This window comes from Micrasema longulum, unplaced genomic scaffold (genome assembly GCF_059751315.1).
Source record: "Micrasema longulum isolate JH-2025_06_02 unplaced genomic scaffold, ASM5975131v1 h1tg000611l, whole genome shotgun sequence".
Classification (NCBI taxonomy): Eukaryota; Metazoa; Arthropoda; class Insecta; order Trichoptera; family Brachycentridae; genus Micrasema; species Micrasema longulum.
This window is the reverse complement of record NW_028277807.1, coordinates 515144-529023: the sequence shown is the minus strand read 5'-3', so window position 1 is coordinate 529023 and position 13880 is coordinate 515144. Positions and strand designations below refer to the sequence as shown.

The 13880-nt window shown below is 32.3% G+C and overlaps 1 protein-coding gene across 1 annotated transcript in view; it reads right to left on the bottom strand.

The window, feature by feature from the left end:
- The window catches only part of Oatp30B (Organic anion transporting polypeptide 30B), a 119421-nt gene that overhangs the window by 5650 nt on the left and 99891 nt on the right, over nt 1-13880 (bottom strand). Inside the window, exons 8-12 of the mRNA XM_088228867.1 lie at nt 8145-8252; nt 6340-6561; nt 3882-4046; nt 3595-3793; nt 1784-1959 (exon numbers count right to left, since the gene is read on the bottom strand). Of these exons, the coding sequence (XP_088084993.1) occupies nt 1784-1959; nt 3595-3793; nt 3882-4046; nt 6340-6561; nt 8145-8252 (870 nt within the window). The remainder of the gene's footprint in view (nt 1-1783; nt 1960-3594; nt 3794-3881; nt 4047-6339; nt 6562-8144; nt 8253-13880) is intronic.

Below are 13880 nucleotides of genomic sequence, written 5' to 3'. Positions count from 1 at the left end.
TTTGTCTGATATTTCACTTATGTATCCTTCTTCTCCCTGTCCCTATACCCTGGTTCATCCGGGGTCGGGCCTCCTTGTAGGCAAGCGCCAGGATCTTCTGTCCCGGGTTGTCACAATGAGAACATTCTGTACTGCCAACTCTTTCTCAATAGTAGACCACCATGTTGCTGGGGGTCTGCCCCTACTTCTAGTTTTAGCTGGGATGTTGAACGCTCTTTTTACTGAATAGTCCTCATCTCTACGCAAGACGTGATCATACTTTTCATCCTGATTTCTTTCAATTTTTCAGCTATCGAAGCCACTCTGGACAACCCTTCGATATACTCATTGTGGATCCTGTCTATGCGTGTTACACCACCTGCCCGGCGCAACATTTTTATTTCAGTTGTATGCAGCTGTAGTTAGTGCTTTTTGAATATTGTCCAGCATTCTGAACCATACAACATTGCAGGTCTTACCACTGTTTTGAATATTTTGCCAATGGTTTTAAAGGCATCCATCGCAGAGTATGCCAGAAAGTTATCTCCACTTCAACCATGCTGTATTGTAAGGTGATAAACATCTTCATCTACACGGGCACTAGTCATTAACATAGATCCGAGGTATTTCAAATGTGACACCACAGATAGCTTTGTGTTGTTATCAATATATATATCACAGCCAACATCTTTCGTCCCTCCAAAGTCACACTCCATGTATTTATGTTATTATTATTATTATGGATAACTTATACAGCGCCATTTTCGTAATATTATACCTCAAGGGTGCTTTACAAAGTGATTCCATAAATAAATAATTTAATCAAAACAATTAATTTTATTATGACATGCTACGGATTTATTCAAATGATTTAGAGAACAAATGGGTTATAAGTTTTTTCCGAAACATCACTTCACTTTCACAGCCTCGCACCTCTGCTGGGAGAGCATTCCATGCCATAGGGCCTGCAACCGCAAATGCGCATTCACTGAATTTAGTGCGCTGTTTGGGTAGAGGTATCATAACATTTTCTCTCGCCGTAGACATAGCTGATCTAAGTGTAAGACCCCCATCAGCTAGTTCATCTGGAATGCATAGTTCCCTCATATATTTGGGAGCAGAGTTGTGCAGTGATTTATATATAAGCCTAAAAGTTAGTATTCCACCTTCTGTGGAAAACGTAGCCAGTGTAATTCCCGAAGAAGTGGAGTGATATGACCGAACTTAGAGATTCCGAAAATATATTTCGCTGCAGCATTTAATATGGACTGTAGGCGAGTCGTCTTATTTATTGGTTGACCTGCATAGACACCATTACAATAATCGACTCTAGAAACCACAAACGCATTTATTAATTGACGGGCGGCATCAACCGGCAAATTTTTGCATATGCATTTAATTTGTCTCAGCTGGTAGAAGCATGAACTTATCGTTCTACTAATTTGAGCGTCAAGAGAAAGGTCAGAATTAAGTAAGACTCCCAGTAGTTTAACGGTGGGTAAAGCGGTACTCCATACATCGGGTAGTGCCATATCCTGAATCAATTTCTGTCGTCTGGCTGAAGCCACCCATAGTTGTTCCGTTTTTGATGGGTTTAATGTTAGTCTGTTTTCAGCCATCCAGTTTCCTATTCTCTCAATGCGACATTAAATTCCTAGGTAAACTACCCTATTTTGAACATAACATTTACCCAAAATTACTTGGAAATCTATAATTTTTTCTCAATTTTAAAGGAAAGTTGAATCAATCCCAGGCAAATCCGGGTAGAAAAGCAGGTAATTATATAAATATAATGATTACTTACATGCGCAGTTAGTGTAGTTGGATCTGGATGAGAAAGCAGTGCATCCTGCGTGACAAGGAGAGAAGTATGTGAGGCCATTATTACCGCACACGGGCTCAACATCTGTAGTGCGACAGGAACAACCAAAGTTACATGCTGCTGTCAAGTTTACTTGGAAAGGCTCTGAACGAGATGTGCTGAAAATTATAACAAATCACTTTTGAATATTGTCAGTGTTGTATTTTTACACTATTTTCAACATACAATTTAAGCATATTTAAAAAAAAGTTTAGATTTTTTAAATTCACAGTTAAGTAATGGTGCTGCAGAAGATATAAGCTCATTATTACTTAAAACAAATTTTAGATAAATTAATTAATATGATTATATTACACTTCTATTTAAAAAAACTAGTAAAACTAAATTGTTAATATATTAATTAGATATACTAACTAATGAAATAAATTAATAAAGGTTAAAAGTCATTGATCAAATAATTGACAATGATAAATTGAAGTATAGTGTGTTTTTTGAAAACGTTATTTATTCACTCCCAAAGGGCTTTTGAAGCATGAAAACACCTTTATATTGAAGGACCTCGACTCACTTAATTACAATATATGAAAATATAAAACAAAAATATGACAAAAAAAAAATTACAAGGGAGATTAAAATGTAATCTCTTCTTTTTTAATAAAAATACTTAATTGAATATGGTACAATATTATACTATGAATTATAATGACTAATCGTCATATAGTGCGAAGTCAACTCGAGTATAACTCAGTTATATGGTCACCGCATTACAGGGTTCATGTTAAGGACATCGTAAGAGTTCAGCATAAATTTTTGCGTTTTATCAATTTTAAATTAAGTATACCGATTGAATACATAAATTACTCATACTTAAATGATTTTTTAAACATCCAAACATTAGAAAACAGATGAAAATTAAATGACTTGCTTTTTTTGTTTAAAATAATAATGTCGATGTTCGATTGTTGTGAACTTATCAATTTGATTAATGTGCGAGTGCCTGGTCGAGTTACCCGATGTAATACTTTGTTCTACTGCGGTCCATCATCGACCAATTACAGCGCGAATTCGCCAGTAATGCGGATGCATGTACTCGCGAACCAATATGCTAACAACATCGATGTCTTTAACGTGAGTCTTGTAAATTTTAAATATCAATGTATATGTTCCTTATCAAATTGAACTTAATATTCTGTTCATATTGTATTTTATAACATTATGTACCTAGCTGCTTTAAACCTTTAATTGTATTTCTTTAGCTTATTAAAAAAATAGAAATATATATATATTGCTTTAATTTTTTTAAAACCAACTTAACTTTTAAACACAGTTCTATATTTTATTACAGTTTATTGTATTTTTTTAAAAATTTATGTTGTTAATACACTCATCTTTTTATTTTTATACCAACTATACTTCTTAACACTGTTCCTTTATTTTGTTCCTTTATTTTATTTCTTTATATTGTGTTTTTTTAAAAAATCTATGTTGTTTATACACTCATCTTCTTTTTTTATACCAACTTTACTTCTTAACACTGTTCTATCTTTTGTTGCTTTATATTGTATTTTTTAAATTTAATGTTGTTTATATACTTATATTTTGTAAAACTTTCATGTATGTAAAAGCCTTATGGGCGTGAAAAAATAATAAAATAAAAAAAAAAAAAAAAAAATATGGCTTTTTAAAATAAAGAAACATATACTTAAAGAAAATCAATGAGCAGAAAAACAAATATTATAGTGTAAAAAGGTATTTTTTCATGAATTAATTCTAAAAACATAAAATATACTAACCTGTTATAGTATGGCATGGTGGTGCCAGCCATTTTGACATTATCACAACCAAGGAAAAAGAGAAGAGCGTAGCAAGCGAGACAAATCGTGTTTGAAACTAAAACAAATTGCACAGCTCCCTTCGGTCGAAGTTCAAGCCTTTTTAGGAGACAGCCACCCATAAATATTCCGATACACGCGCCAGGAATCGCAATCGAACCTGAAAAATAAAATTGATAAAATATTGTTCCTACCGTTTGTTTTACGTAAAATATTACTGCGTGGATATGGTTGGATTAGTAATGTACCTGTGAAAACACTGGCTTGGCTTTTTCCGAGACTAAACTGAGTTTCCAAATACTTGGGAAGGAAAACAACAAAGCCGGATACAATGACAAGCTCCATACATGCTCCCAAGCAAGTGACCACATACACCGGGTTGCAGACCAGGCGCCACATGGAGACAGGAATATCTGAAATTTACGATAAAATGATTAGATATACATTTATTAACACATATGCTTCTCATACGATCCTAACAATGTTATTTTTTTATATTTCACTGCTGATTGGATCGTAGTTGATGGTTTCAAGTGAATCTCAGTAATCTTAAATAGCGGGCATAACCAAGAACGAGTTAATGTATTTATATTGAACTACTGAACACGAGTGCATAACGTCTTATTACAGAGCAGTTATTTAGAATACATAAGTGGATCATCAGTACATGTAATACTGCAAAAAAAGATCTTACGGAAATTTAAAAATTACGAAACTAGATTCTAATGAGACATTATCATTACTACAGAGCATAAGTGTATATGGTATTTATCTAGCCTTTCAAATTCCCCTAACGACATAATGACATAATTGTTCGGATTGCAAAGAGGTAATTATTCCTATTTTTAAATAGAGCAATCTCTCAATCTGACTGGAGAAACCTAGAAGGACCTTATATGCATTTTCAAAATACGTAATGCTATAAGTGATGTCCCATCTCTGTTGCAATAAATTTCTTTTCGTATTCCCAACCGTGTCACCAGAAGTCAAAATCTGCTATTTATCAAATCATCTAAGAGTATGTTTTTATGCTCCGATGTCCAGAGTGTGTAGATTAGTCAATTCGTCACATAACTTGCAATTCCTCAGGAAAGATCTACCGGCTTTCTGTAGATCTCTTCGCCACTAACACAGTGTGGGATGAAGAAGAATTGGCGTGGCTTAGCTGAGTGTCTTATATGTTGATCGTGTTTTTCAATATATTGTTATTATTTTATTGCCCTTGTTTGTCTTCGCTACATAGTTTCATGATCTTTTTGTTCAGTTTCTGGTACATATGTTTCTTCGTATAACTGTTGTACTGGGCATAGGCTGTATATATAAAGTAAATAAATAACATGTAATAAAAGTTTTTTGAAGTAATTTATTAAGGTAATAATTTGAAATTATATAAATAGTATTTAATTATTATCATCCTAAATTGGTGGATGGGAATGGTAAAGTAAAAATCTTCATAAGATCATAAGGTGTCGATATGTGTTTACAAGTAAAGTGGTTATTGGTCAAATAAACATCATAATTTCCCTAACCGTACCCAGTGCAGCATAGAGCACCGAATTGGCACTCCAATAGCAGTGTATCTGGATCATTTTTGTTGCATGGAATCTAAGATGATCAGTCTTGCCCTTCTGGTGCCAATCCAGAAACAATAAAATGATGTAGAACCGCAGGCAGGCGCCGTGGCGCAATTGGTTAGACGGCCAACACTGTAAAACAGGCGTCGCGGGTTCGATTTCCGCCAGTTGCAAGAAAATATCCAAGAAAGATTTTGTTCTCAATCGGTCTGGGTGTTGTGGTGTATTTTTAATAACCTTCTTCCATACCCTCTGTTTCCCACCTGCTGTCAAGCCTCTAAAATAGAAGCTTAGCGGGTTATTCCTTTAAAAATAAAAAAAAATCAAAACCAATATTTTATGTCAACCCAGCCAGGAATCGAAGCCAGAAAATCAAGCATGGTAGGCGAACATACCAACCACTAAACTACAAGGCAGACCTATTTCCATTTGATTTCCCTTATCAGGATGTTTATCCGAGTAGCCATCGAGTCAAAAACACTAGTCCGGGGTTCTGGTTTTATTTCACACACATAACAGTATTCTTCATCCGCACAAATACAGAATCCAGAAAAAAACAAGTGTAATCTTTTTTTCATGACATAAAATATAAGACATTTTGTAATTATGATTCAATTTTATCAGGAATTATCAAGCAGAGTGGTGAATGTTACACAGTGTATAAAGTGGCAGCCAACGACGAGTCATAAGCCCTGTAAATGCCTAGACTTCCCCATAAATGACCACATCCCCTTCTAATGTCAAAAATGTTTTTCCTCTCTGTGCAAAAAATTAAAATATTTTAAGTTGTTTATTGACAGTTTGGTTCGTTTTTTTATACAGAACTGTATTCTTCATCTGCTTGGACACACAACTGTTTTTGACTGAGTCGCTCTAAGGTAAAAAAGAAATAAGGAAATCGAGTAGAGCTAAATCCGCATAGTTGTGTAGTGGTTGTCGCGTCTGCCTACAATTCTCAGGGACCTGGGTTCGATTCCTGGCCAGGTGGATGTGAAATATAGATTTTAAACGTTGTTTTACACAGGAATTTTCAGAGTTCCTGGACTGGCACCTGAGGTGCCAGACTGATCACCTTTCCTTCACGTAACAGATAATGGAAATGGGAATGTCACTTATTTTTTAAAGAGCTTACCTTTAATATCCCTGCCATAGCCAGAGTCAGGAGCCTTGGCTGGCTTGGCCGGTACTGCAGAGCCACAAGCGGCGGCCGCCTTCTCCCCGAGGCGGACCTTCTCCTTCTCCCTGGTCAGGACCTTAGGGAAGGAGAAGAACGGAATGGCCACGAGGATCAGCAAGAGACCGCAGAGGAGGAATCCACCCCACCACATGCCCACCCATCGGTGGTCATCCGGTTCTGAAACAAGGACACGCTAAATGAAGATGTTGTATTTTAAAATTTGGTTGTTCTTTCTACTTGTATATTTGAAAGGTAAATTAAACTCACATAGTTTCCCTATTCGCACCCAGTGGTGCATAGGGCACTGCATTGGTACTCCAATTGCATCGTATATAGATCATTGTTGTAAGGAAGGTAAGGAACCAGTTGTGGTCCCGTGACTAGTGTCGTGGACTCACGAAAGATCCGAAATTTGAACTCAAATTTACCACAACTTCATTTCAATTTTCTAAAAGTATTATAACTCGTTTAAAATGGCCCCCAAATTTGAAATATTTGGGTAAATCATAGGAATGCAACAATTTGTTTTTTTAAAAAAGGTGATTAGTTTTACGTTAATTTTTAAACTTCTTGGACCAGTTGGTTTTATTACAAAATTTTGGCTTTGTCCAAATGTTTGCAGACAAAAGACTGAATTTTGCAAATTTGAAAATTATTTTCAGGCGTTGCCTAGTACGTGAAATAATTTGATCAGATGAATCTCTTTACAACAATAAAGATTTCAACTCTTTAATTTTACTAAAATCAACAGATGAAAGAATTGAAAAAATATGGATGTTCAAACATAGGCAAAGTGGTGAATGTTACAGTGTGTAAAGTGGCCACTTGTAAATGCCTAGACTTCCATACTACCGTATCTAAAATTTTCTCTATCCCTGTTGTAATTTGTTAATCTTAATGACTCCCCGGAGGGTGAAATCTAGTCATTTTTGGACTAACTGAAAATATTGTATTAGTTTTCCTTCAAACTATTATTAATTAATTCATTTCCAACCAATAATTCCTTCTTTAATTAAAAAATGTAATTTAATCAAAATCCAATACAGTCGTTTATCGATGTAAATACACTGCGAGTCCAGGGCCCCGATTACAATGGGGAGTTAATAAAGTTATCTTCGACTGTCTATACAGAAAAATCGATATTTGTGTACGAAAATGAGTATATTTGCATGAACATTTAAAGTATCTTCATCGGTAACCTGTAATTGAACATGTTTAAAAGAAAAAAAAGTACGCATAATCTGCTTTTCATACAGAAGACTTAATTTTACTTTGTAGATAAAATTTAAGATTTAAGGGCCCCGATTAAAATGTGAAGCACAGTTATCAACAATTATTGTACATAAAGTAAAATCATATTTAAAGTACGAAAATGTGTATGTTTGTACGAAATAATTAAGTATCTTCGTCAGTAAACTGCAATTGAACATATTTTGAAAAAAACCACACATTTTCACATGGAAAATTAGATTTTACTATAGAAAACTCTAGATAAGTCTTTTAACTTCCTATAGTGATCGGGGCCCTGCAGTGTATTGATATGATGACAGCATAAATAAATAAAAAATGGCAATACTATCCGCATTGTAAAGAAAAAAAATGACAAGTTGTGCAAAGAAAATAGGTAAATTAAAGAAGAAAGGACAGTTAAAGGAGAACTGTAATGAAATGATGAAATGAACCGCTTATCTTTAATATATTCCCGAATAATGAAAATAATTTGAAGTTAGCTATTCATAAGAATTATTTATAATACTTACCGATTTGTATAACAGTGCTGGAGAAGGAATCCATATGGAAAGAGAGAAGGTACGCTCCTAATAAAAATCCGAGAACTGGACCAAATGCAGCCATACTGTACATGCAACCTGAAAGGAACAAAATAATAACATTTAAATATTACATAAAATACTTTTTTTTATATAATACCTATAGGTATATATAATTCTAAATAAAGGTTTTCGATGTGAATGCTGTATAATAAATCATTATTTCATAAAATAAAATATATATAAAACAACTTTGCTTTCAACCGCTTATTTTTTCTTCCGACCGGTTTCAAAGCTATACAAGCTTATTTTTCAAGAAAGACTTAACTAAAGTTTAAAAAAAAAATAATGGTTAAAAACAAAGTTGTTTTATATTTATTTGATTATTAAAATAAATAACCACGAAGTTAGTGTTTCAAATATAAATTTTATAAATAATTATATATTACGAATAATATTGCTTTTAATAAGGTCATTATGAGTTACAAACAAATTCTTAAAGAACCTTCGACAAAATAAACACGTTAAAATTTTATTGAAGTAAAATGATTGAATAGTACGTTATTTTTAAGATATTTTCCATTTAACTTTGCATCCTACCCCTTTCTCTTTGACAACTCAAGCGGCGCGTAAAATTGCCTTAATTTGCCAGGGACATTCAGGGAAGTATTATTTTTATTATTTAGTTAAACGCCTTTTCCTCGACAAACCGATATTTACATTTTATATTTATTTACTATACGGTTATTTACTATACGGTACAGAGTAGAAGTGCATATGGTTAGTAAAACGTTACGTTTGTAGTAGATTGACAAAAATGGATTTGTTTATTGATTTATTTAGGAACAATAACATATTGCCTAGACCCATACAAAAAAAAAACATTACTGGGCCAGTAATCCTTTAAAAACTGACCAAAGTATTTGAGTTAACAGAATTATAAGATAAAGAAAAAAAAATGAAGCACAGAAATACAAATCATAAATATTCAAAACAAAATAAAACACCAAAAAGTACACGTAAACATTATCTGGGGCAATAATTATTATGAAAACTCAATCTTAAAAGCGCCTAACCAGTCTCCGAAGATGTCTGCCATTCACGCCATAGCATGCAATTAATCACGAATAAATTACAAAAATGTCTTATAAAAAATATAGGGACGTAAAAAAATAATAAGCAAAGTGAAAAATAAAACTCGCAAAGACAATCGCATTTTGTTAAATGCTTTGAAATAATTATTTGTCAATTTTCTCAAAATACTTTCAGCAATTGAAATTTGAAGAATTAAATCTGCTTTTATGCGTTTGTTAACCAGTTTATTTGAGAAAATTACTCATCTAGGAAAATAACACTACAACAACCAGAGTAAATTAGTTCACTCGGGCGAAAACTAGAGAGAAAAAACCTCAGAGGGCAAAAATCTCCCAAATTGCGCAACTGAATTCTGAAAGTGCGTCGTAAAACATCTCCATGAATGAAACGGGAGAAAGGCGAGGGGAGAGAAGAGGAATCAGGTCGACGGGGAAGTATTTTTCCTTGTCAACCATCCCTAGACACGAGAACAGCGGCTGGTATATACACTACTAAAAATATGTCTGATTGTCCGAAAAAAATGACAAAACGTGTGAAAAATAATTGTGATCTAAACTCTATGCACAAATAATTGCAGTCAAAACAACGACGAAAATATTAGAGTTCATTAAAAAATATGCAGAAATATAAATTAATGAGTATTTTTTAGTTTCAGAATAATTTTTTTTTTTAATACTTAGGAAAGTCCGGATGCCTTGTTCCCCTATTCTATTTGGAAATGTATTTAAACTCATTATATAATATCTATCTAGCCATAGAAAATAATAATAATTATTACGTTGCTTTTGAGAGTATGTGAAAATATATTATATAATAATATACCGTCACATACTCTCCGTTTGTAAAATGATGGTAAAATATAAAGTATGTACGTAAATATGATATTATATTGGATTTAAACTGTCGATTAAAAAAAACTACTGAGTCCCAAAAACAAAAACCAAAACGAAAAATAAATAATAAGCAGTAGGAAAACGAAAATTGAGGAAAACGCTGTTTACTACTCAGGGAGAAATGTAAGACTAAATAAATGCATAACAATCAAAAACTGTTATCCAGAGATTCCAAGAACGGGCAATACTGCCTTTACGGGATCCCGCTAAACTGACCACTTTTATTTACATACTAGCGGACCCGAAAGACGTTGTCCTGCCCGAACGTTGGCTTTCCTGCTATAAGCCGGCTCAGAAAACGTTTTTTCGTAAATAAGGACACAAGTTATTTATTTTTGCCTTTTTTAAGCTATTTATATATTCGTAATAAGGGTAAGTTTTTCGTTTTATCTCCTCATGTGATTGGCTTAAAGTCCTCGTCGTGCTCAAATCAAAATCGTGCCAAAATCACTACTCTTAGTGCCACAATCCATGGAGAAAATACGGGAATACGTGTTAATGAAGAAAAGTTAGACCGCGTTTTACCCTGAGCATTCTAAAATTATGACACTCAACTCATGCTCAACGCAAATTTAGTCATTCTTTAACCGCCAGCCGGGTTTTGACGTGAGCCTGACATTTAATTAGAAACCAAAAGAAAGGAAAGAACTAAGGTAGACTAGCTTTTGTCTTGAGGTAGTATTTTTTTTGTCCTAGCTTTAATTTTAGTTAGTTGTACTTTATTTCATTTGTACCTGTATTTAGTATAAGGAAATGTGTTTACCATTGATGAAATGCACTATAAATCCGTCAATAAATAAATAGATAAATAATAATAATAAAAGAAAAATGATGTGTCGTGAAAGCGTGCAAAAACTGTCCGGATAAAAGGAAAAATACTTTTCACTGATATGTAGGTACCTAGGTACCAGTAGCGAACGATGACTTTTTTATAGGTAAGCTAGAATTTTTTTCATAATTTGTACCTACATGTACATACATACATATAAGTAATACAGTATATACAGGTACACGGATTCTTTTTTTATGGTTTTGTGTAAAAACAACTTCATCTCTCCAGCTCCAGTTTTACCTGCTGGCAACTGAAGACGGAATACCTACTTATTTTTAATTAAAATAATTATTACTAATAATCCCACAAACAAACAACAATTATTAACTTCGCGAAATTATGTTGGGATATTCTCCATTATTTTAATACAGTACATGTATGCAAACGTTAAAAAAAAATATGTTAAAAAATAAGTATATAATAAAATAATTTTATTCATAATTCGTTTTTTTTTTAGCACTGATTGAAAACACCGTATATTTTTTTTGTAATTTACATTTTACACCAAAAATATTTACTAATTAAAAATAAAATAAACATATTATTGTAAGACGTCACTCCCCATTATGTACGAAAAAAATGTTTTTTTCTTTTACGTAATGGCAACATTAACGTTAGGATATATTTTTTCTGAAAAACTTTAAAAAAAACAATAAGATTAGATTTAGATTTATGTATTTATGCCAAAGCACATCGTTTTAGTCCACAAATGGTTTTTGGCGTTTTCCATCAGGATTTCAAAATTTTTATGTTGTAGTATCTTTATGTTGCAGTATATCGTCACCCGAACCTTGTATAATCGTACAGTGTTGAATTATTATGAAAAACATAGCTATTATTCGTTACTGAAGTAAAAACTGTTTTCATTCTCCCTGAAAAAAGTAAGTTTGTGATTTACGAGTTTTACAAGTATTAATAATAATTTATAGAAATAAAATCGAGTTCTAAAAGATATCAACAATTCTATCTAACATTTTCATCAGAGATGATGTGAAAAGTAAGCGTCCGTGTACAAAATCTAGATAGACAACATAAAAAATAATAATAAAGGGTTTTCTAAAGATGCAATAAAAAATAAGCAGAGAAAACTTGATAATTTCAGTTATTTTACATGTACAATGCAGATAAGTATATTGGCAAAGATTAATTTAGTAAGTTCATATCGTAGTTACATAAATTAATGTTTTGTGAAATAATCATAATTATTTGTGCTGTTTAGATATCCCAAAAGGCTGACCTCTAGAGCTGAAGAAAGTCTTTCCGGCTATTATTGATTGAAAAAGTATCGATCGCTCCAATTTACCCCAGTAAGCGTCTCGGTAAATATAATAAATTTCAAAGCCGTACCTATAATGTTTTCATATTAATTATACGAGTATTATGTGCGCCACTTTGACTTATCACTTTGCCTTCGTCCAATTTGTGGTCAAAATATTAAGTGTTGCATCAGAAGAGCTTGTTAATTGTAAGATATTGATTAAACCCAAGACAAAAACGTAGGTTAATATTACAATTTGACTACGTTCCAAATCAATATTTATATTTCTATCATATCAATATTTATAATCAATATATCAATATTTATAATCAATATTTATATTTATTTTCTATACAAAAGATCTCGGAGCTAGAAATGCACATTTTTTTTTCTCGCAATGAATATGCAAAAACAAAAGGCAACCGAGTTGATTTTAGTAAAAGATAATTTATATAAGTAATAATTTTTAGACGTTAAATTTGTACACAATAAATCACCCACTGATTAAAAAAAATTACGTAAAAAATATAGGTATACTCGTATAGTGCTAAAATTATCTAATCAAACTGTGATATTTCTTTTTTAATGCATACATTATAATAAACCCAATTTGATTTATAAACTTAGTAAAAAAAGGTATTATGTACGTGTATTTATATTTAGATATCAAGCAATCATGATTTTATCAAAAACTAAACTAAAAAAATATTTGAACTTTTAAAATGATTATGATATTTGTGATTGAATAAATAAGTTAAAATCGTGAGAAGTTTATCTGATGATGCCGTTAATATGTTGTTACATAACTTTCCTTAGCATAATAATTTAGTTGACGGGCCAAGTTTGGAGGATCAATATCTATGTTTAGCAATAAATTGCTAAATAAAAATGGTTAATCAAGGGGGAACCCCTTTTGAACGAATGCATATTTTGGAGCATGGCCAAGCGGTAAAGTAAGTTTGGAAGCTAGCACCTATACACAGTTAAGTAAGGATGGTGGACGAGATCGGATTGGACAATATTACCTATTTTATCCCAAGCCCCAACACAAAAATGCCATTGTCAAGCGGAAGTGGGTGGAGAAATGCAATATTTGCATTGTAACCTGTGCCAAATGAAACGAACTACGACTCACGATATAAAACATTTATGGTTTTCGGTCGTATCTAAAGGAAACGATGATATTTTTTCAATGAATAAAAAATATCATACATACGAGTAAAATGCAAAAAAAAAACATGTCTAGCAACTACCTATCTTCATTTTAACAAAATACTCATTCGAAACACTAAAATTCGTCGCAATGTCAAAGGTAACTCTTTGAGGCACAGCCTTTTATTTAAATAAAATATAATAAATTACTTTTATTTATCTGGTTACTGAGAGTAAAAAAAATAAAACACTAACACAATGCCAAAGGAAGTAAAAAAACTGTTAGTTTTAATTAATCAGTCAGAGACTAAAATATGTCAGCGAAGATGTAATGTCTATTTTGCATCGATGTGTTAATATATTTTTAGCTCAGTTCTAGTATTAAAAAAATACATTGAATATATGATACGTTTTTAAACTCCCATTCTTTAGAGTTCAGAAAATCAAAGGATTTTTGAGAGGAAAAAATGTCACAAATATTGTTGCTCATTCCTTAC